This window comes from Lithobates pipiens, unplaced genomic scaffold (assembly GCF_037356315.1).
Source record: "Lithobates pipiens isolate NorthernLeopardFrog02 unplaced genomic scaffold, aLitPip1_a1.2 Scaffold_22, whole genome shotgun sequence".
Lineage (NCBI taxonomy): Eukaryota > Metazoa > Chordata > Amphibia > Anura > Ranidae > Lithobates > Lithobates pipiens.
Window position 1 is genome coordinate 22665614 of NW_027507784.1, and position 18978 is coordinate 22684591.

General features: G+C 43.2%; 1 protein-coding gene across 1 annotated transcript in view; it reads left to right on the forward strand.

Annotated features, from left to right (window-relative positions):
* Positions 1-18978, forward strand: part of LOC143925625 (transmembrane protease serine 9-like) — a 77222-nt gene that overhangs the window by 1565 nt on the left and 56679 nt on the right. Inside the window, exons 2-5 of the mRNA XM_077450093.1 lie at positions 2473-2738; positions 6361-6530; positions 10358-10686; positions 15001-15095. Of these exons, the coding sequence (XP_077306219.1) occupies positions 2473-2738; positions 6361-6530; positions 10358-10686; positions 15001-15095 (860 nt within the window). The remainder of the gene's footprint in view (positions 1-2472; positions 2739-6360; positions 6531-10357; positions 10687-15000; positions 15096-18978) is intronic.

Sequence of the window (18978 nt, forward strand, 5' to 3'; positions counted from 1 at the left end):
ATTCTACTGCTCATGTGCAAAGCACGCTGCGCTTTGTGAATGGCCCCCGATGGCGGGGGAAGGAGGAGGGGGGGGGGGAAAACTTCCCGGTGACCTCGACCCTGGAGAAGTCACCCGGAAGTGGTAGCGGGTACCTGTCAAAACAGATACACGCTCCCCGCCCGAAAAATTGGCAAATGTGACAGCAGAGGGGTGGGGAGGAAGCAAACAAGCGGAGCTTAGCCTTTTTGGGTGGAGCTCTACTTTAAAGAGGAGCGCCACCTGCAAAAAAAAAATATTAAAAGTCAGCAACTACAAATACTGCAGCTGCTGACTTTTAATAAATGGACACTTACCTGTCCCAGGGTCCAGCGATGTTGGCAGCAGGAGACGAGCAATCGCTCGTCTCTCTGCTGCCCCCGCCGCCATCCTCTGTCAGGGAATCGGGAAGTGAAGCATTGCGGCTTCACTGCCCGGTTCCCTACTGCGCATGCGTGAGTCGCGCTGTGCGTCTCCACTGGTCCCCGCTGTGTCCTGGGAACTGTTTGTTTCCCAGAACACAACGGGTGGCGGGGCATCTGCGGCTAGCTTGTCCCGGAAGTGGGTGTAGACACTTGGATTATACAGGTATCTGCACCCCCCTGAAAGGTGCCAATTGTGGCACCGGAGGGGGCGGGGGGGTTCCAATGAGCGGACCTTCCACTTTACGGTGGAACCCCGCTTTAAGTTCAGGTGTCTCCAGTGAAGGGTCCTGTTAGCACTACATCATACAAAGACAATAGTGCTCTTCCTGAACTGTGCTAAGTTTGGTGAAGACCCTTTTCTGTTCCAGCACGACTGTGCCCCTGTATATAAAAGCCAGATCTATAGACATGATTTGGTACAGAGGAAGTTGACTTGACCTGCACAGAGTCCTGACCTCAACCCTATTGGAATGAATTGGAACGCTGATTGTGAGACAGTTCCTCTCACCCAGCATCAGTACCTGGCCTTGCAATTGGGCACACATCTTGCAAAAAAAAGCCCTCCCAGAAGAATGGAAACTGTTGAAGCCAGAACAGGAAAATGAGTAGAAGCCAACTCCATTACTCCATATTGATTCCCATTTTTTTTTAAATGTCCATTAAGCTCATGTGACGATTGGATGTCCGCAAACCTTTGCTTTATATAGTGAATTTTTAAATTACTACAATTCTATTTCTGACCACTAGAGGGGGAACTAATGCGCTTCATTCATTTATTCCCTTATTCTTTGTCTAAAAATGTTGCCATGTCTTAAAGTGGAGGTCCACCCTAAAGTGGAGCTTCCGCTCATTGGAACCCTCCCCCCCTCCGGCGCCACAATTGGCACCTTTCAGGGGGGAGGGGGGTGCAGATACCTGTACAGTACAGGTATCTGCACCCACTTCCGGCATAGATATCTGCAGAATATACGCCCCTTTCCGCAGATATCTATGCTCCTTTCCGAAGTTTCCCCGCTGTCTGCTGGGAAACACACGGATCCCAGAGACAGCGGGGACCATCCTTATTGCGCAGCGCGACTCGCGCATGCGCAGTAGGGAACCGGGAAATGAAGCCCCAAAGCTCCACTTCCTGATTCCCATAGCCAAGATGGCGGTGGCGGCAGCACCCGAGAGGTGATCGAGCGATCGGCTTCGGGTGCCGACATCGCGGGCGCGCTGGGCGGGTAAGTGTCCTTATTTCAAAAGTCAGCAGCTGCAGTATTTGTAGCTGCTGGCTTTAAAAAAAAAAAAAAAAAAAACGGCGGAACTCCCGCTTTAAGCATTCGTGCAGGCACAAAGAATGGTTGCCATATCATTTTTTTAATAATTTTCCCCTATGATTGTCAGCTCCATCTAGTGGCCGTTATGCTTAATAGAAAAATATCGCAATATGACCACTAGATGGAGCTGATGATCATAGGAGACAATAACATTACAATGTGGTCATCATTGCTTGTGCCTATGTGGAAGCTTAAGACATTTTTTATCTTTAGACCCATTTTTGTTGGCTATCATTTATTCAGTTACTGAACGAAGAGTTTTATGTCCTACCTCTTATGCTCTCCTGTTTTTTGCAGTAGCACTTGTTGTGAAATATATATATTTTTTTGTTGTTAACCTGTGACCAATATGTGTGGTGGGGTGACGGGTGGGCTTTAACGCTCACATGCTGCACATGGGGGGGCACAGGTCTCTATACTGAAAGCGCGCTCAGTGCACATTCCCAGCACAGACACCGAGCTGTCGAAGACATGTATGTGCGGTACCGGGCTCCTGATCATGTGACCACTGTGATAGCCAGTCCCAGTAGTCACATGATTAGGTAGACTTTCCCATTTCCCGGACTTAATAGACCAGATAAGAGGGCGGGCAGGAATGGGTTTAACATTTTTAACAATTTTACATTTTGTCCAGGAAAGTTTATTAGAACTTCCGAATGTCATATCCAATGTATTTTGACCCCGGTTATGTGCAAAATTCTCTCTCACAGGAAGAATATCTCAATTTTCAAGGTCTACCTTGGGGCGTACCAACTCACCAAACTGGAGGATAGCACTGTAGTGGCCAGAGCTGTCCAAAATATCGTCATACACCCAAATTTCACAGGAGATAGTGGGGACATCGCCCTGGTGATACTGGATAAACCGGTGGAATTTACACCCTACATCCTTCCTGTCTGCCTCCCATCTCCGACGCTTCAACTTCCAGAGGGAACACTATGCTGGGCAACTGGATGGGGGAACACTCAACAAAATGGTAAACTTACTAACAAAGTTTCAAAAGATACTTCTTATATATAAGTTAAATGAATGGTACAACTCTACTCCTCTCCACCCCTCCTCCCCCACCTCTTCCAGGAAATAGAAACAATTATAGAAGCCCCCCGTGTTGATTTTCTTTATAGGTAGACCTTTCTATAATGGTAACTCGGAACTTGACTTCAAGCTTTCCTTTCAGCCTTGCTCCGTTGTACCGACTCCTCTTCTGTACTGGGATGGCTAACTATGTTTTCACTGCACACTGTGAGTTTCTCACACGGTGCATTAGAACCTACAGCAGGTCAGGTAGAGTTTGCCACACAGAGGTGTAGCTTGAAGCTCGTTGGCCCCAATGCAAAAATTTACTTAGGGCACCCCACTACCACCTACCGTTTCCATCTCGCACCAAGATGCTACCTATTCTTACCAAAATAATCCTGCTGCCAGCTGCATGTGTACGCAAGGTGGGGGCAGGCAGGCCATGCTCTGAGCTGCTATGTGAAAGCGGTGAGCAGGCCCTTTGACTTCCATATTCACGTACAAGCTTGCTAATTCCACCCAGCAGCTCAGAGAGTGGCCTGTCTGCCCCCACCTTGTGTACAAGTGCATGGTTGTGCACTGTAACCAGGAAATCAAAGGGCCCAGAATGGGCCTTATTGGGCCCCTGCCCCACCGGCCTGGACCCTCTCAGTTTACTGAATTATTGTGACCCCTTAAGCTTCACCCACACTGCCATATTTCTTGGTTGAAGGACATTCAGAATCATCTACACTTTTCCTCCTCAGGCTGAGTGTTTCTTTTCATTCAGTGGATTTCAGTTCTCTCAATCAATGGAGGCTTAGCATCACATGTGGGTGTTACCTAGGGTGGTCAGATCAGGTTTGCCCCAGCAGGCATTTTGTCATGTTAAAATACAGGTTGTCCTGTCAATAGATCACGTATGGCAAAAGTGGATGAGATCAAAGTGAAAAGGTAGAAGGAAAAGTGTTCCCAGTTAGAAAAACAAAAAAGAACAGAAACTTAAAAAGAACCAATTATGAAAATGTTATAAAATGTAAAACTTTTTTTTAGTTTTCATTAAGTTTCTCAAAAGGTTACCTTATCTCATCTCATCTCATCTCACAACGTCTTGTCTTATCTTATCTTGTCTTGTCTCGTTTTACCTTACCTTGTCTTGTCTTGTCTTGTCTCGTTTTACCTTATCTTGTCTTGTCTTGTCTCGTTTTACCCTACCTTGTCTTGTCTTGTCTCGTTTACCTTACCTTGTCTTGTCTTGTCTTTTATCTTATCTTATCTCGTTTTACCTTACCTTACCTTGTCGTGTCTTGTCTTGTCTTGTCTTGTCTTATCTTGTCTTGTCTCGTTTTACCTTACCTTGTCTTGTCTTATCTTGTCTTGTCTCGTTTTACCTTACCTTGTCTTGTCTTGTCTTGTCTTATCTTGTCTTGTCTCGTTTTACCTTACCTTGTTTTGTCTTGTCTTGTCTCGTTTTACCTTACCTTACCTTGTCTTGTCTTGTCTTGTCTCGTTTTACCTTACCTTGTCTTGTCTCGTTTTACCTTACCTTGTCTTGTCTTGTCTTTTATCTTATCTTATCTCGTTTTACCTTACCTTACCTTACCTTGTCTTGTCTTGTCTTGTCTTGTCTTTTCTTGTCTTGTCTCGTTTTACCTTACCTTGTCTTGTCTTATCTTATCTTGTCTTGTCTCGTTTTACCTTACCTTGTCTTGTCTTATCTTGTCTTGTCTCGTTTTACCTTACCTTGTCTTGTCTTGTCTTGTCTTATCTTGTCTTGTCTCGTTTTACCTTACCTTGTTTTGTCTTGTCTTGTCTCGTTTTACCTTACCTTGCCTTGTCTTGTCTTGTCTTGTCTCGTTTTACCTTACCTTGTCTTGTCTCGTTTTACCTTACCTTGTCTTGTCTTGTCTCGTTTTACCTTACCTTGTCTTTTCTTGTCTTGTCTCGTTTTAACTTACCTTGTCTTGTCTTGTCTTGTCTCGTTTACCTTACCTTGTCTTGTCTTGTCTTATCTTATCTTGTCTTGTCTCATTTTACCTTACCTTGTCTTGTCTTATCTTGTCTTGTCTCGTTTTACCTTACCTTGTCTTGTCTTGTCTCGTTTTACCTTACCTTGTCTTGTCTTGTCTTATCTTATCTTATCTTATCTTGTCTTGTCTTGTCTCATTTTACCTTACCTTGTCTTGTCTTGTCTTATCTTATCTTGTCTCGTTTTACCTTACCTTGTCTTGTCTTGTCTTATCTTATCTTGTCTTGTCTCGTTTTACCTTACCTTGTCTTGTCTCATCTTATCTTGTCTTGTCTTGTCTCGTTTTACCTTACCTTGTCTCGTCGTGTCTTGTCTTGTCTCGTTTTACCTTACCTTGTCTCGTCGTGTCTTGTTGTACCTTGTCTTGTCTTGTCTTATCTCATTTTACCTTACCTTGTCTCGTCTTGTCTCAGCTCGTCTTGTCTTGGCTCGTCTCGGCTTATCTTGGCTTATCTTATCGTGTCTTGTCTCATCTTGTCTTCACTTATCTTCTCCTAACCTATCTTATCAAATCTTGTCTCGTCGTATGTTATCGTATCTGATCTTATCGTATCTTGGCTTATCTTATCTCACATTATCGTATCTTGTCTCGTCTTGTCGTGTCTTATCTTAACTCGTCTCATTTTACCTTACTTTGTCTTGTTTTAACTTAACTTATCTTATCTCATCTTATCGTATCTCATCTCGTCTTGTCTTGTAATTTCTCATCTCGTCTCGTCTTGTCTTGTCTTATCTTATGTCATCCTATCAGATCTCGTCTCATCCCGCCGTGTCATGTCTTATCTTATCTTGCCTTCTCTTCTCTTATTTTTTTTCGTCTTTTTTTTGTCTTGTCTCATGTTACCGTACCTTGTCTTGTCTTAGCTTCAATAGAATTAATTTTTTACTTATATTTTAGCAGGCAATCTGTTGCATGAGTTTGAGATGTTATTGTTACATATGTTTCCAAAAATATTTTTTATTCAGGCTTATGGCCAGTAGGTGGGGCAGCTCTCCATCATGTGCTATGGAGAGATTAAAAGTGGAACTTCACTCTCCCAATCAACATTGATTATTTTTAATCCTCATGCTGCCAGCATTATAAAACTGATAGGATAGTATACCACATTTGCTTGTTTTAAAATTCTTTTTTACATTTTTCACTTACTTCTAGGTTTCTCACCTAGACAAATGATGTCATACATCCCCCGAGTCTTCAGGGGGGTCAACAACTGGGTTTCTTTTTAAGTAACTCAGGTGTCTTCAGGAGGGGTTGATAGTGGGAGGAATTCTCTCAGGGAAGCATACTCTCCTGCATGCATGATTGAGCTAAGGGCAGACAGACTCCAGGAAGTAAATGGTACATGAGTCGTTTGCCCTTACTCAAGATGGCCATGGACAGAAATGCTAGGGGGTGTTTTTCAAAGTGAAAAAAAACCAAAAAAAAAACCAAAAAAAAAAACATGGAGACATGGATGGATGGGGGAGTTTGCTTTGAATGTTAAAAATGAATTAAATAGTGTTTTTGGTTTGTGGTGCTCAGATGCGGTGAAGATCCGCTTTAATAGTAATATCTGTTCTTTGTTTTTCACAGTTCAGCTTTCGTCCCCTGGGACCCTGCAGGAGGTGCAGTTGGCTTTGATCAGCAACAATAACTGCGAGGCTATGTATCAGTCCTTGTTCAGAGTCAAGCCCAGTAAACCTATGATCCAAGCAGACATGATGTGCGCTGGGTACAAGGAAGGCAAAAAAGACGCTTGCACGGTATGTAAAGATACCGGAAACCGTATGATGCTGAAATGATAACTTGCTAACAGGCTACAGTAAATACCTACAGCACCGTGCCGACCCTCCCGCCCGCCACGATCTGCTTGAAACTGCATACAGAAACACAAGTACCCGGCAAAAAAAAAGAAAAAAAAAAAGGAAAGTTTATATCGAAAAATATAAAATAGTTACAAACCTCAGACATAGAGCCGCACGATTCTGACAAAATGAGAATCACAATTTTTTTTTGCTTAGAATAAAAAAAAATCACGATTCTCGCTGCGTAAAATCTTTCACATTATACAAAAAATATTGGGATAACTACTGTTTTTTTTTTTCATTTAAAGCGGAGGTCCACCCTAAAGTGGAACTTCCGCTCATTGGAACCCTCCCCCCCTCCGGCGCCACAATTGCCACCTTTCAGGGGGGAGGGGGGTGCAGGTACCTGTACAGTACAGGTATCTGCACCCACTTCCGGCATAGATATCCGCAGAATCTACGCCCCTTTCCGCAGAATCTACGCCCCTTTCCGCAGGTCCCCCGTTGCCTGCTGGGAAACACACGGATCCCAGAGACAGCGGGGACCGTCCTTATTGCACAGCGTGACTCGCGCACGCGCAGTAGGGAACCGGGAAATGAAGCCCCAAGGCTCCACTTCCTGATTCCCATAGCCAAGATGGCGGCGGTAGCACCCGAGAGACGATCGAGAGATCGGCTTCGGTTGCCGACATCGCGGGCGCGCTGGGCGGGTAAGTGTCCTTATTTCAAAAGTCAGCAGCTGCAGTATTTGTAGCTGCTGGCTTTTAAAAAAAAAAAAAAAAAACGGCGGAACTCCCGCTTTAAGTGTAATATTTTCTCCCAAAAAATTGCATTTGAACAACTGCTGCGCAAACACAATGTGACGTAAAATATTGCAACAACCATCATTTTATTCTCTAGGGTCTCTACTAAAAAAAAAAAAAATATATATATATATATTAATAATAATAAAATAATAATAAAATAATAAAAAAATAATAATAATAATTATATAATTTTATATATATATATATATATATATATATATATATATATATATATATATATATATATATATATATATATATATATATATATAATCATGTTTGGGGGTAGTAAACAAAATAATATGATTTTAACTTGAAACCAACAAATGTCAGAGAAAGGATTAGTGTTTAAGTGATTAAACGTCCCTCCCTCTTGTGTGGGCTCCATCGGACCTTTGCTTGCCAAAAATCCGGCGGACTTTAGAAATAGGACATGTTTTACATTTTTCCACCGGAACTCCGCCGGACCGAGAAATCCGTTGCTAGTCCGCTGGACAAAAACCGACACGAGGGCAGCTATTGGCTACTGGCTATGAACTTCCTTATTCTAGTCCGGTCGTACGTCATCACGTTCAAATCCGTCGGACTTTGGTGTGATTGTGTGTGGCCAAGTCCGAAAGTCCGTCGGACCTAGTCCCTCGAAAAGTCCGGTCGTGTGTACACGGCATAAGTGTTATTATTACTTGCTGACTCCTTCCTCGGCTGTCAGCATGAGTCACTCCTAACACCAAGAGAAAAAAAAAGTGGCAGGGGAGGAATCTCCAACACACAGTATAGGTGTCCCTTTCCCTTTCCCTTTCCCTCCAATCAGCTGTCAGAGCTCTCCTCATTGAGCTCTGCAGACTGTAATTTCAGCCACCCCCCCCCCCTTTTTTTCTGACAGCTCAGATAAATATTATAAATTCAGCACTTCGAACGGACTTAGAGAAGAGAAGACTGCAGATCAACAGGTACAACTTATGAAAGAGGATTTGTTTCACGTGCTGGCCTGGCGGGAGCCCAGGCATTCTAATACTAGTGGGTCTGCATTGACGTGCGGCTTCATGAGATCCATCCCTTGCTCAAGGGTCTACAAGCACTTTAATTAGCATGTTCACGAGAGGTGAGGGAATAACCAGGGAAGGCAAAATCTACACAGATTTAATTACAGCTTTATTGGTTCATCTGTACGACACCGGTAGATATCTATAGCAGCAGATGTTGCTATACCAATCAATACCTTAGGGCGTCCTATGACGTCCTTGACTTTGTGCGGGGATATCCGAATGATGCCCGCCTAACACGTCAGGCTTTAAAATTGCGCCCACTCATGGAATGGCGCCAAACTTCGGTACTTAAAAATCTCCATAGGCAACACTTTGAAAAGAGTGGTCTTGTTGACCCCACATCTCTCCATAAAGAGTACCTGACACAATACATTCATATTGGGATGTTTACATTCCTTGTAATAGGAATAAAAGTGATAAAAAAAAAAATGTAAAAATAAAAAAATTTGGTAAAATAAAAAATATGCCGCGCTAGGATCATTCTTATTGTGCACAGAATCGCTGGCTGGAAAGAATAATATCTGAATGATGCCTGTAAAAAAAAAGTGTAAAAAAAAAAAAAAAAGATTTAAAATGCCCCTGTCCCCGGTTGCTCGCGTTCAGAAGCGAATATGCATGTAAGTCCCACCCACATATGTAAACGCAATTCAACCCACACATGTGAGGTAACGCCGCATGCGCTAGAGCGTGTGCAACAATTCTAGCACTAGACGTCCTCTGTATCTCTAAACCGGTAACCTGTAAACAATTTTCAAAGCGTCGCCTATGGAGATTTTTAAGTACCGAAGTTTGGCGCCATTCCAAGAGTGTGCACAATTATAAAGCGCGACGTGTTGTTAGGTATCTACTCGGCGTCACATCATCTTTCACATTATTAAAAAATACGAAGAAATTGGGCTAACTTTACTGTTTTTTTTTTTGTTTTTTTTTAATTCGTGAAACCGTTTTTTTTTTTTTTTCCAAAAAAGGCGTTTTAAAAATTATTGCGAAAATACCGTGCAAGATAAAAAGTTACAATGACCGCCCTTTTATTGCCTAGGGCAGTGATGACGAACCTCAGCACCCCAGATGTTTTTTAACTTCATTTCCCATGATGCTTTACTAGACTGCAGAGTGCATGAGCATCATGGGAAATGTCGTTCTAAAACATCTGGGGTGCCGAGGTTCGCCATCACTGCTCTAGGGTGTCTGCTTAAAAAAAAAAACAAAAAAAACATTTATAATGTTTGGGGGGTTCTGAGTAATTTTCTAGCAAAAAAATGATGATTTTTACATTTAGGTATCTACTCGGCGTAACATCATCTTTCACATTATTAAAAAATACAAAGAAATTAGGCTAACTTTTTGTTTGTTTTGTTATTTTTTTTTCATTCATAAAACCGTTTTTTTTTTTTTTGTTTTTTTAAAGGCTTTTGAAAAATTATTGCACAAATACTGTGCAAGATAAGAAGTTGCAATGACCGCCATTTTATTCCCTAGGGTGTCTGCTAAAAAAAAAAATATATATTTATAATGCTTTGGGGTTCTGAGTAATTTTTCTAGCAAAAAAATTATTATTTTTACATGTAGGAGAGAAGTGCCAGAATAGGCCCAGAAGTGGTTAATGTGTCCATTTTTTTAAATTTATTTTATTTATTCATTTTATATTATTTTATTACTAAATTAGGAATAGTAATCATTTTATATTATATCTTTTTATTCAATTTTCAAATATGAATTTACAGATATGCAAAATATCACATATACATAACTAAAAATAATATTATATTTCAAATAATTGATAATAGTAAAAAAAAAAAAAATAATAATAATAATAAACATTTTACGGGCAATTCATTTTTCTATTTGGTTGCATCTCAAGAATACGTGTACAGTCAAAATGTATTGAATATATTTAATATAAATTCTCCCACTTTGCTCTTTCTTATTGCAGGGTGACTCTGGCGGCCCCCTGGTTTACAAAGGGGAAGGCATCTGGGTGCAAGTTGGGATTATCAATTGGGGAATTGGCTGCGCCCGGCCAAACCTACCCGGTGTCTACACAAATATCCGCTATTACCTGCCCTGGATAATGACGTACGTTCCATCTCTCAACAGAGCACAGATCGTTTCACACTCCGGCAACGCGTCCATGCCGGGAAATGAGACTTTTTATGAAGGTTATGCCAACATGGCAGCACCGCCATCCGGTGCTCCGTCTCACATGCATGTCCTGTTCATGGTTATGATCTTCATCCCCCTCTGGTTGATGTTCCTTTCATGGTAAATCTCATCACATGTTTAGTTCCATGTCTTCCTATACCTAAAACCTTTAAAAAGGTGGAAGTGGCTTTACTTCGAATGTGAAAACTATGGGGGGTTATTTACTAAAAATCGCAGCGTCTGGTGGAACTCGGCATAGACACCAATCAGCTTTCAAGGTCTTATTGCCAACGCTTATCTGGGCAAGCTGAAGTTAAAAGCTGATTGGCTCCCATGCCGAGCTGTACCAGATTCTGAGTGTTCCAGTTTTAGTAATTTAGTAATTATGTATCAACTTTTTATTTTGCTTCAGTCTGTACAGTATCTCACAAAAGTAAGTACACCCCCCACATTTGTGTAAATCTTTTCTTATCTCTTTTCATGTGACAACACTGAAGAAATGACACTTGTCTACAATGTAAAGTAGTGAGTGTACAGCTTGTATAACAGTGTAACTTTGCCGTCCCCTCAAAATAACTCAACACACAGCCATTAATGTCTAAACCGCTGGAAGCAAAAGTCAGTACACCCCCCTAAGTGAAAATGTCCAAATTGGACCCAATTAGCCATTTTCCCTCCCCCCCCGGTGTCATGTGACTTGTTAGCCCTTGTACACATGATCGGAGATTCCGATGGAATGTGTCAGATCGGAACGTTTTGTCGGATATTCCGACTGTGTGTGGTCTGCATCGGACTGTTTCCGTCGGAATATCCGTCGGACCAAATTTTCCAACTTGCCGGAAATATTTTCCGAAAAAATGCTCCGATCGGACATACTCCGATCATGTGTAGAGAATTCCGATCGGACAAAGTGCCACGCATGCTCAGATCAAATTCCTACATCAAAGCTATTGGCTACTAGCCTGAACGTAGTCCCGTCGTAACGAAATAACGTCATCACGTTACGAACGATTGGATTTTCCGACAACTTTGTCTGACCGTGTGTATGCAACAGTTTCGGACAAGATCCGACGGATTTGGTTGTCGGAATCTCCGACCGTGTGTACAAGGGCTTAGTGTTACAAGGTCTCAGGTGGGAATGGGGAGCAGAACATAGCTCTGTCTATGCAAACAAAGCAGAGCTCCGTCCTGTCAGAGGGGATGTGATGGATTTTCTTTCCCTGCAAAACAAGGAAAAAAAATCCACTATATCCAATAGAAAAAAAAAACCATCACATTGTGTAGCACATAAACACTGGCTAGGCACACATTTAACCCTTACGATCGCCTTAGATGTTTAACCCCTTCCCAGTCAGTGGCATTAGTGCAGTGACAGTGCATATTTTTAGCACTGATCACTGATTTAGCGTCACTGGTTCCCGCAAAGTGTCAGTTAGTGTCTGATCGTCAGCTGCAATATTGCAGTCAGTTGCCGATTGCTGCCATCACTAGTATTAAAAAAAAAACAAAAAAATACAATATATATATTTGATAGTTTTGTGTAAACCAATTAATATATGCTTATTGAGATTTTTATATATACATATAGGCCTAAATTTATTAAGAAATTAGATTTTTTTTTTTATTGGATATGTTTTATATGTTTTTATATATTTATTTTTGCAAAAAAAAAAATTTTTTCTTTTTTTGTTAGCGCAAAAAAAAACAAAAAAAAACCCAGTGGCGATCAAATAGCACCAAAAAAATAAAATAAAAAATTACATAAATTGTATTTGGGTACAGTGTTGCATGACCGCGCAATTGTCAGTTAAAGTAATGCAAAAAATGGACTGGTCATGAAGAGGGGGGTAAATATTCCAAAGGGCAAGTGGTTAGAATGCAGATCAGGTATGGAAATCAATTCACTCGTCTTCTAGACAACAAATGTTCATGTCAAATTACTTATGTTGGCACAAGAACTGCACAGAAGTTTTATACTTTAAAAACCGTGTTAACATTATTATTATTTTTTTTTTTTTCATTTTAAAAATAACTCCATTTTTTTTGCATTTTTTTTTTCTCTTGTTTGGGGTGACATTACTTGTGTGTGTGTATGAGTGCGCGTGTCTTGCTGAGAGATACTTTTTTATTTATTTTTTATTAGCAGATGTTGGGAGTCTATACTGTATATGTTTGTGTACAACTTTTACAATTTTGTAATAAAACAGCTTATGTTTTTAATTGTTGTAACATTTGTGTAGTCATCGATGGTACCAACAAAACCCTCAACTTCCTTCCCCCGTACTTTTTTTGCTTGGTTCTGCGTTCATATCGGATGTAGGTACCATTGTCCTTGGGTGCGCTCCTATTTGTATATATTCTATTTATTATATTATTATTATTATGTTTTTTTTTTTTGTTTGTTTTTTTATGAATGTTCAAAACGCCGTAAAATATAAAAATGTTTTCTAAACTTTCAAATGTTTTTCAGCAACAGTTTTTCTTATGTTATTTTTTTTATTAATATTCAAAACACTTGTAAAAATAAAAAATAGAAATATTTTCTAGACTCTTGTTTGTATTTATTTCAGCAACAGTTTGATAGGTTTACAGGTTAAGGCCGGGTTCACACCTCTGCGATGCGGGAACGCCGCGAATCCGCAGCGTTTTCCCGCATCGCACACCTCCCGCCGGCAGTTCACACTGCCCTATGCGGACTGCTGGGAGTGTCAATGTTATGTTAATGACACCCCCAGATCCGTCCGCATATCGCAGTGCGATCTGCAGACTCGTACAGGAATCGGATCGCATGGTGTGAACCCCCATGCGATCCGATTCTGTTGCGGACCAAAAAAAGGGTCCCGTGCGAGTTTGCTGCGGGAGCGCTGCGAATTCAGCCATACTATCTGTATGGCTGAACTCGCATCGCTACGGAGATCGGATGTGATTTGCGGTGCGAATCACATCCGGATCTCCCCCCGCAGCAGTGTGAACCCAGCCTTAAATAGCCTCCTTTTTTTGTAGGCATTCCAATTCAGAAATATAGACTTGAAACTCACAAGTGGGAGATGCGGTAGAGCAGGCATGTCCAAAGTCCGGCCCGCGATCCGGTTTTGAACGGCCCGCCTGCTCTTTCTCAATTTATTGTGCCATGGGAGCAGGGCTGTCAGATCAGCCGATCCCTGGCACTGCGAGAAGCTCCGTGAGCTTCAAAAGTGAAAGTAAAGTGCAGAGGATTGTGCTGTGCTCTCTGCTTCCCCCTACAGTGCAGTACCCGGCTGAATGAGGAAGCTGCAAAGGTACTGTACTACAAGCTAGATTCGTGTTAAAAAGGCCTTTATTCATGTGTGTGTATGTATGTATGTGTATGCATGTGTCTGTATTTGTGTGCATGTATGTCTGTATGTGTGTGTGTATGTGCACATGTGTCTGTATGTGTGTGTGTGTGCGCACATGTGTCTGTATGTGTGTGTGTGTGTGTTTTTTTTTTTTTTATTGCCCTGCACCAAAAGCACCCTACATTTTCCAATGTGTGGGGTACCATTAAGAATTAACGGTGCCCCCTAAAGTGCAGAGCATTCATCTGTGTGTTGGGAACGAGTGCGACAAAGGCAAGAGAATTCTCGTTGGGCCGTGTATTAGTGCTCGGATGGACACACTTAGACCGAATTTTCAATGGTTCAAAGAATGTCAGGCAAAATGGTCAGCTCTCAGGCATGTTCACTTCATCAAATCCGGTCCACTTTGAAAAAAGTTTGGACACCCCTGCGGTAGAGCTTTGTTACCCTTATGATGAAGGAAGTTGTAGGAAGTTCCACTTCATTCTAATAAGAGCGCCAGAAATTTATTTTGAGGAGACCTGCAGATTGAACAAAAATACTTTTAAAAGAAAGGACATTATCATTTTAAAAACTATGTGAAAAGGGGGCGTGGCCGACAGCCGAGGAGTATGGCCGCGTTGTAAGGGAGCTCCGTCCACCGCAAACTACCGGAGCTTACTACCGCATACCTGGGCGGCGTACCACGGCGATTTTTCCCTCAACGAGGTCGGGCAGACGTGGGGAACATGTCCCGCCACAGAAAGGAAGCTAAACGGCTGAGTAGGATGACGGATTTCTACCGCCATCCCCGCAACACACAGGCCCAAGATGGCGCCGGTAAGAGACAAGACAGGGAACGTGGCAGGCATGCAAAGGAGCATTCCCCTAGCGCTGATCACACGCATCTTCGTTCAGCATCCTCATCAGGGGACAAGCTTATTTCCCCCTCAGCGTCCTCCACTTCCAGCCCAGTGAAAGCAAAGCAGCCACATATGCAGGGAAGAGAGGAGGAGGATCTCAGTAATGCTTCCCTAAATGACACCAGAGAGCTCCAGGACTCCATACTGGAATTCCCCACTAGCAATCAGCCAGTAATAGACACTACTTTAAAAGATATGCTGGTGTCTCTCCGCAGCACGCTGCATCCTGATATAATGTCTCTTGCAAACAACTTTAAAGAAGAGGTTAAGGCGGTGGGGGACAGGGTTTCTCACATAGAGCACAAAATGAGTGAGTTTGCAGAACCCATTAATGAGGTCATTGACGCCCATAATGAGAGAGATGATGAGCTGACTTTAATGAAGGAAAAATTGGCTGACCTCGGACCGCTCAAGGAGAAATAATATAAAGATTTGTGGGATACCGGAGTCGGTCAAGCCACCAGATCTACAAGCTCACTTTCAAAAAATTCTGCAAGACGCTTTGCCTGAAGCTTCTATAAATGATCTTGCTATCGATCGGATCCATAGACTTCCTAAGCCCAGGCATATCCCAGACCACCTGCCGAGAGACACTATAGTAAGAATTACCTTTTTTCAAACCAAAGAAAGATTCCTTCTACAGATGAGGAATTCTGAAAACTTACCAGAGTCAGCACATGGCTTGTCCTTTTTCCCCAATTTATCAGCATTCACGATGCAAAGGAGACGGAGCATGGCGACTATCACGAAACCCCTGCGGAACCATCGTATTCCCTACAAATGGGCATACCCGGCCAAGCTTCTGGTTTCCAAGGAGGGGAGAACAATCGCTATCAAAACAGTGGAGGAAGGCATCCGACTTTTGCACGATTGCCAAATTCTTGCCGGGGAAGAAAATGCTCAGTCCTCGGACTCGTCTCCACGTCCGGGATCCCCCGCCTGGCCGAGACCCATTTCAGAGTGACTGCCCAGTAGTGATGGCCGAACGGTTCGCCCGGCGGTCGTTTCGCGGCGAATTTCCGACATTCGCGGTCCGCACGTTCGAACGCCTTTTTCCGTCGTTCGCCGCGGCGGACTTACGTGTTTAATGTATACAAGAACTTTAACCTTTGGTGACACGTTTATCATGTGATACAGGACAGCCAATTGAGACATGACAGCACATGGACACTTGTACATTCCCCCTAACCTATAAATACACCCGATCCGGTGGCCATTTTACATTCTTTCTTCTGTTAAGATAGGGACAGGTTCCTGTGTGGAGTAGGGAGAGATAAACCACTAGCTATTTGGTACACAAAAGTTCTTTTCAGGACTGGTATAGGTGTTAGGTGTTGATAGGTTTGCTGTGCTGCTGATTCTTGCAGCAGCCTGAGTGTCTTTTGTTAGTTTAGAGAAAGGGAAAGGACGGTGTATGCTACAGGGACAGCCAGATTAGTCTTTCATCATCATCATCATCATCATCATCATTAGCTGTTACTATCAAGGTCCACAAAAGAGCTGTTCCAGTAACCACTAATCGTTCTCTTTTTTTGCCAATTTGTATAGGGACAGGAAGGAAGCAGTGTTGTCAGGCAGTGAGGGTAATTTTAAAGACTTGCTGTTATTATTAGTTCCACAAAGGTTCTTTTCAGGACTGGTATCAGTGGTACAGTAATAGGCTTGTACATGTATAATATTCTTTCTTCCAAATATAGAAAGGATATTATACTTGACTGCTGCCCTTCTGCTGCAGTCTGCTAAACATTCACAACTCACTTGTTCCACAAAAGTTCTTATAAGGACTGGTAACTTGGTATAGGGTGCTACGGTACATAGGCTTGAGTGCGGTACAGTCTGCTGTTCTGTAAGGACCGCTATCGGTCCACAATAGATAGGGTTGACGTGCACCACTGCTGACCGCTGCCCTATACTGCAGCAGTCCTTCAGCGGTATAGGGACTGACGTACAGTCTGCTAATCACTAACACACAACCTGCTTGTTCCACAAAAGTTCTTATAAGGACTGGTAACTTGGTATAGGGTGCTACGGTACATAGGCTTGAGTGCGGTACAGTCTGCTGTTCTGTAAGGACCGCTATCGGTCCACAATAGATAGGGTTGACGTGCACCACTGCTGACCGCTGCCCTATACTGCAGCAGTCCTTCAGCGGTATAGGGACTGACGTACAGTCTGCTAAACACTAATACACAACCTGCTTGGTCCACAAAAGTTCTTATAAGGACTGGTAACTTGGTATAGGGTGCTACGGTACATAGGCTTGAGTGCGGTACAGTCTGCTGTTCTGTAAGGACCGCTATCGGTCCACAATAGATAGGGTTGACGTGCACCACTGCTGACCGCTGCCCTATACTGCAGCAGTCCTTCAGCGGTATAGGGACTGACGTACAGTCTGCTAAACACTAATACACAACCTGCTTGGTCCACAAAAGTTCTTATAAGGACTGGTAACTTGGTATAGGGTGCTACGGTACATAGGCTTGAGTGCGGTACAGTCTGCTGTTCTGTAAGGACCGCTATCGGTCCACAATAGATAGGGTTGACGTGCACCACTGCTGACCGCTGCCCTATACTGCAGCAGTCCTTCAGCGGTATAGGGACTGACGTACAGTCTGCTAATCACTAACACACAACCTGCTTGTTCCACAAAAGTTCTTATAAGGACTGGTAACTTGGTATAGGGTGCTACGGTACATAGGCTTGAGTGCGGTACAGTCTGCTGTTCTGTAAGGACCGCTATCGGTCCACAATAGATAGGGTTGACGTGCACCACTGCTGACCGCTGCCCTATACTGCAGCAGTCCTTCAGCGGTATAGGGACTGACGTACAGTCTGCTAAACACTAATACACAACCTGCTTGGTCCACAAAAGTTCTTATAAGGACTGGTAACTTGGTATAGGGTGCTACGGTACATAGGCTTGAGTGCGGTACAGTCTGCTGTTCTGTAAGGACCGCTATAGGTCCACAATAGATAGGGTTGACGTGCACCACTGCTGACCGCTCACCTATACTGCAGCAGTCCTTCAGCGGTATAGGGACTGACGTACAGTCTGCTAATCACTAACACACAACCTGCTTGTTCCACAAAAGTTCTTATAAGGACTGGTAACTTGGTATAGGGTGCTACGGTACATAGGCTTGAGTGCGGTACAGTCTGCTGTTCTGTAAGGACCGCTATCGGTCCACAATAGATAGGGTTGACGTGCACCACTGCTGACCGCTGCCCTATACTGCAGCAGTCCTTCAGCGGTATAGGGACTGACGTACAGTCTGCTAATCACTAACACACAACCTGCTTGTTCCACAAAAGTTCTTATAAGGACTGGTAACTTGGTATAGGGTGCTACGGTACATAGGCTTGAGTGCGGTACAGTCTGCTGTTCTGTAAGGACCGCTATCGGTCCACAATAGATAGGGTTGACGTGCACCACTGCTGACCGCTGCCCTATACTGCAGCAGTCCTTCAGCGGTATAGGGACTGACGTACAGTCTGCTAAACACTAATACACAACCTGCTTGGTCCACAAAAGTTCTTATAAGGACTGGTAACTTGGTATAGGGTGCTACGGTACATAGGCTTGAGTGCGGTACAGTCTGCTGTTCTGTAAGGACCGCTATAGGTCCACAATAGATAGGGTTGACGTGCACCACTGCTGACCGCTCACCTATACTGCAGCAGTCCTTCAGCGGTATAGGGACTGACGTACAGTCTGCTAATCACTAACACACAACCTGCTTGTTCCACAAAAGTTCTTATAAGGACTGGTAACTTGGTATAGGGTGCTACGGTACATAGGCTTGAGTGCGGTACAGTCTGCTGTTCTGTAAGGACCGCTATCGGTCCACAATAGATAGGGTTGACGTGCACCACTGCTGACCGCTGCCCTATACTGCAGCAGTCCTTCAGCGGTATAGGGACTGACGTACAGTCTGCTAATCACTAACACACAACCTGCTTGTTCCACAAAAGTTCTTATAAGGACTGGTAACTTGGTATAGGGTGCTACGGTACATAGGCTTGAGTGCGGTACAGTCTGCTGTTCTGTAAGGACCGCTATCGGTCCACAATAGATAGGGTTGACGTGCACCACTGCTGACCGCTGCCCTATACTGCAGCAGTCCTTCAGCGGTATAGGGACTGACGTACAGTCTGCTAATCACTAACACACAACCTGCTTGTTCCACAAAAGT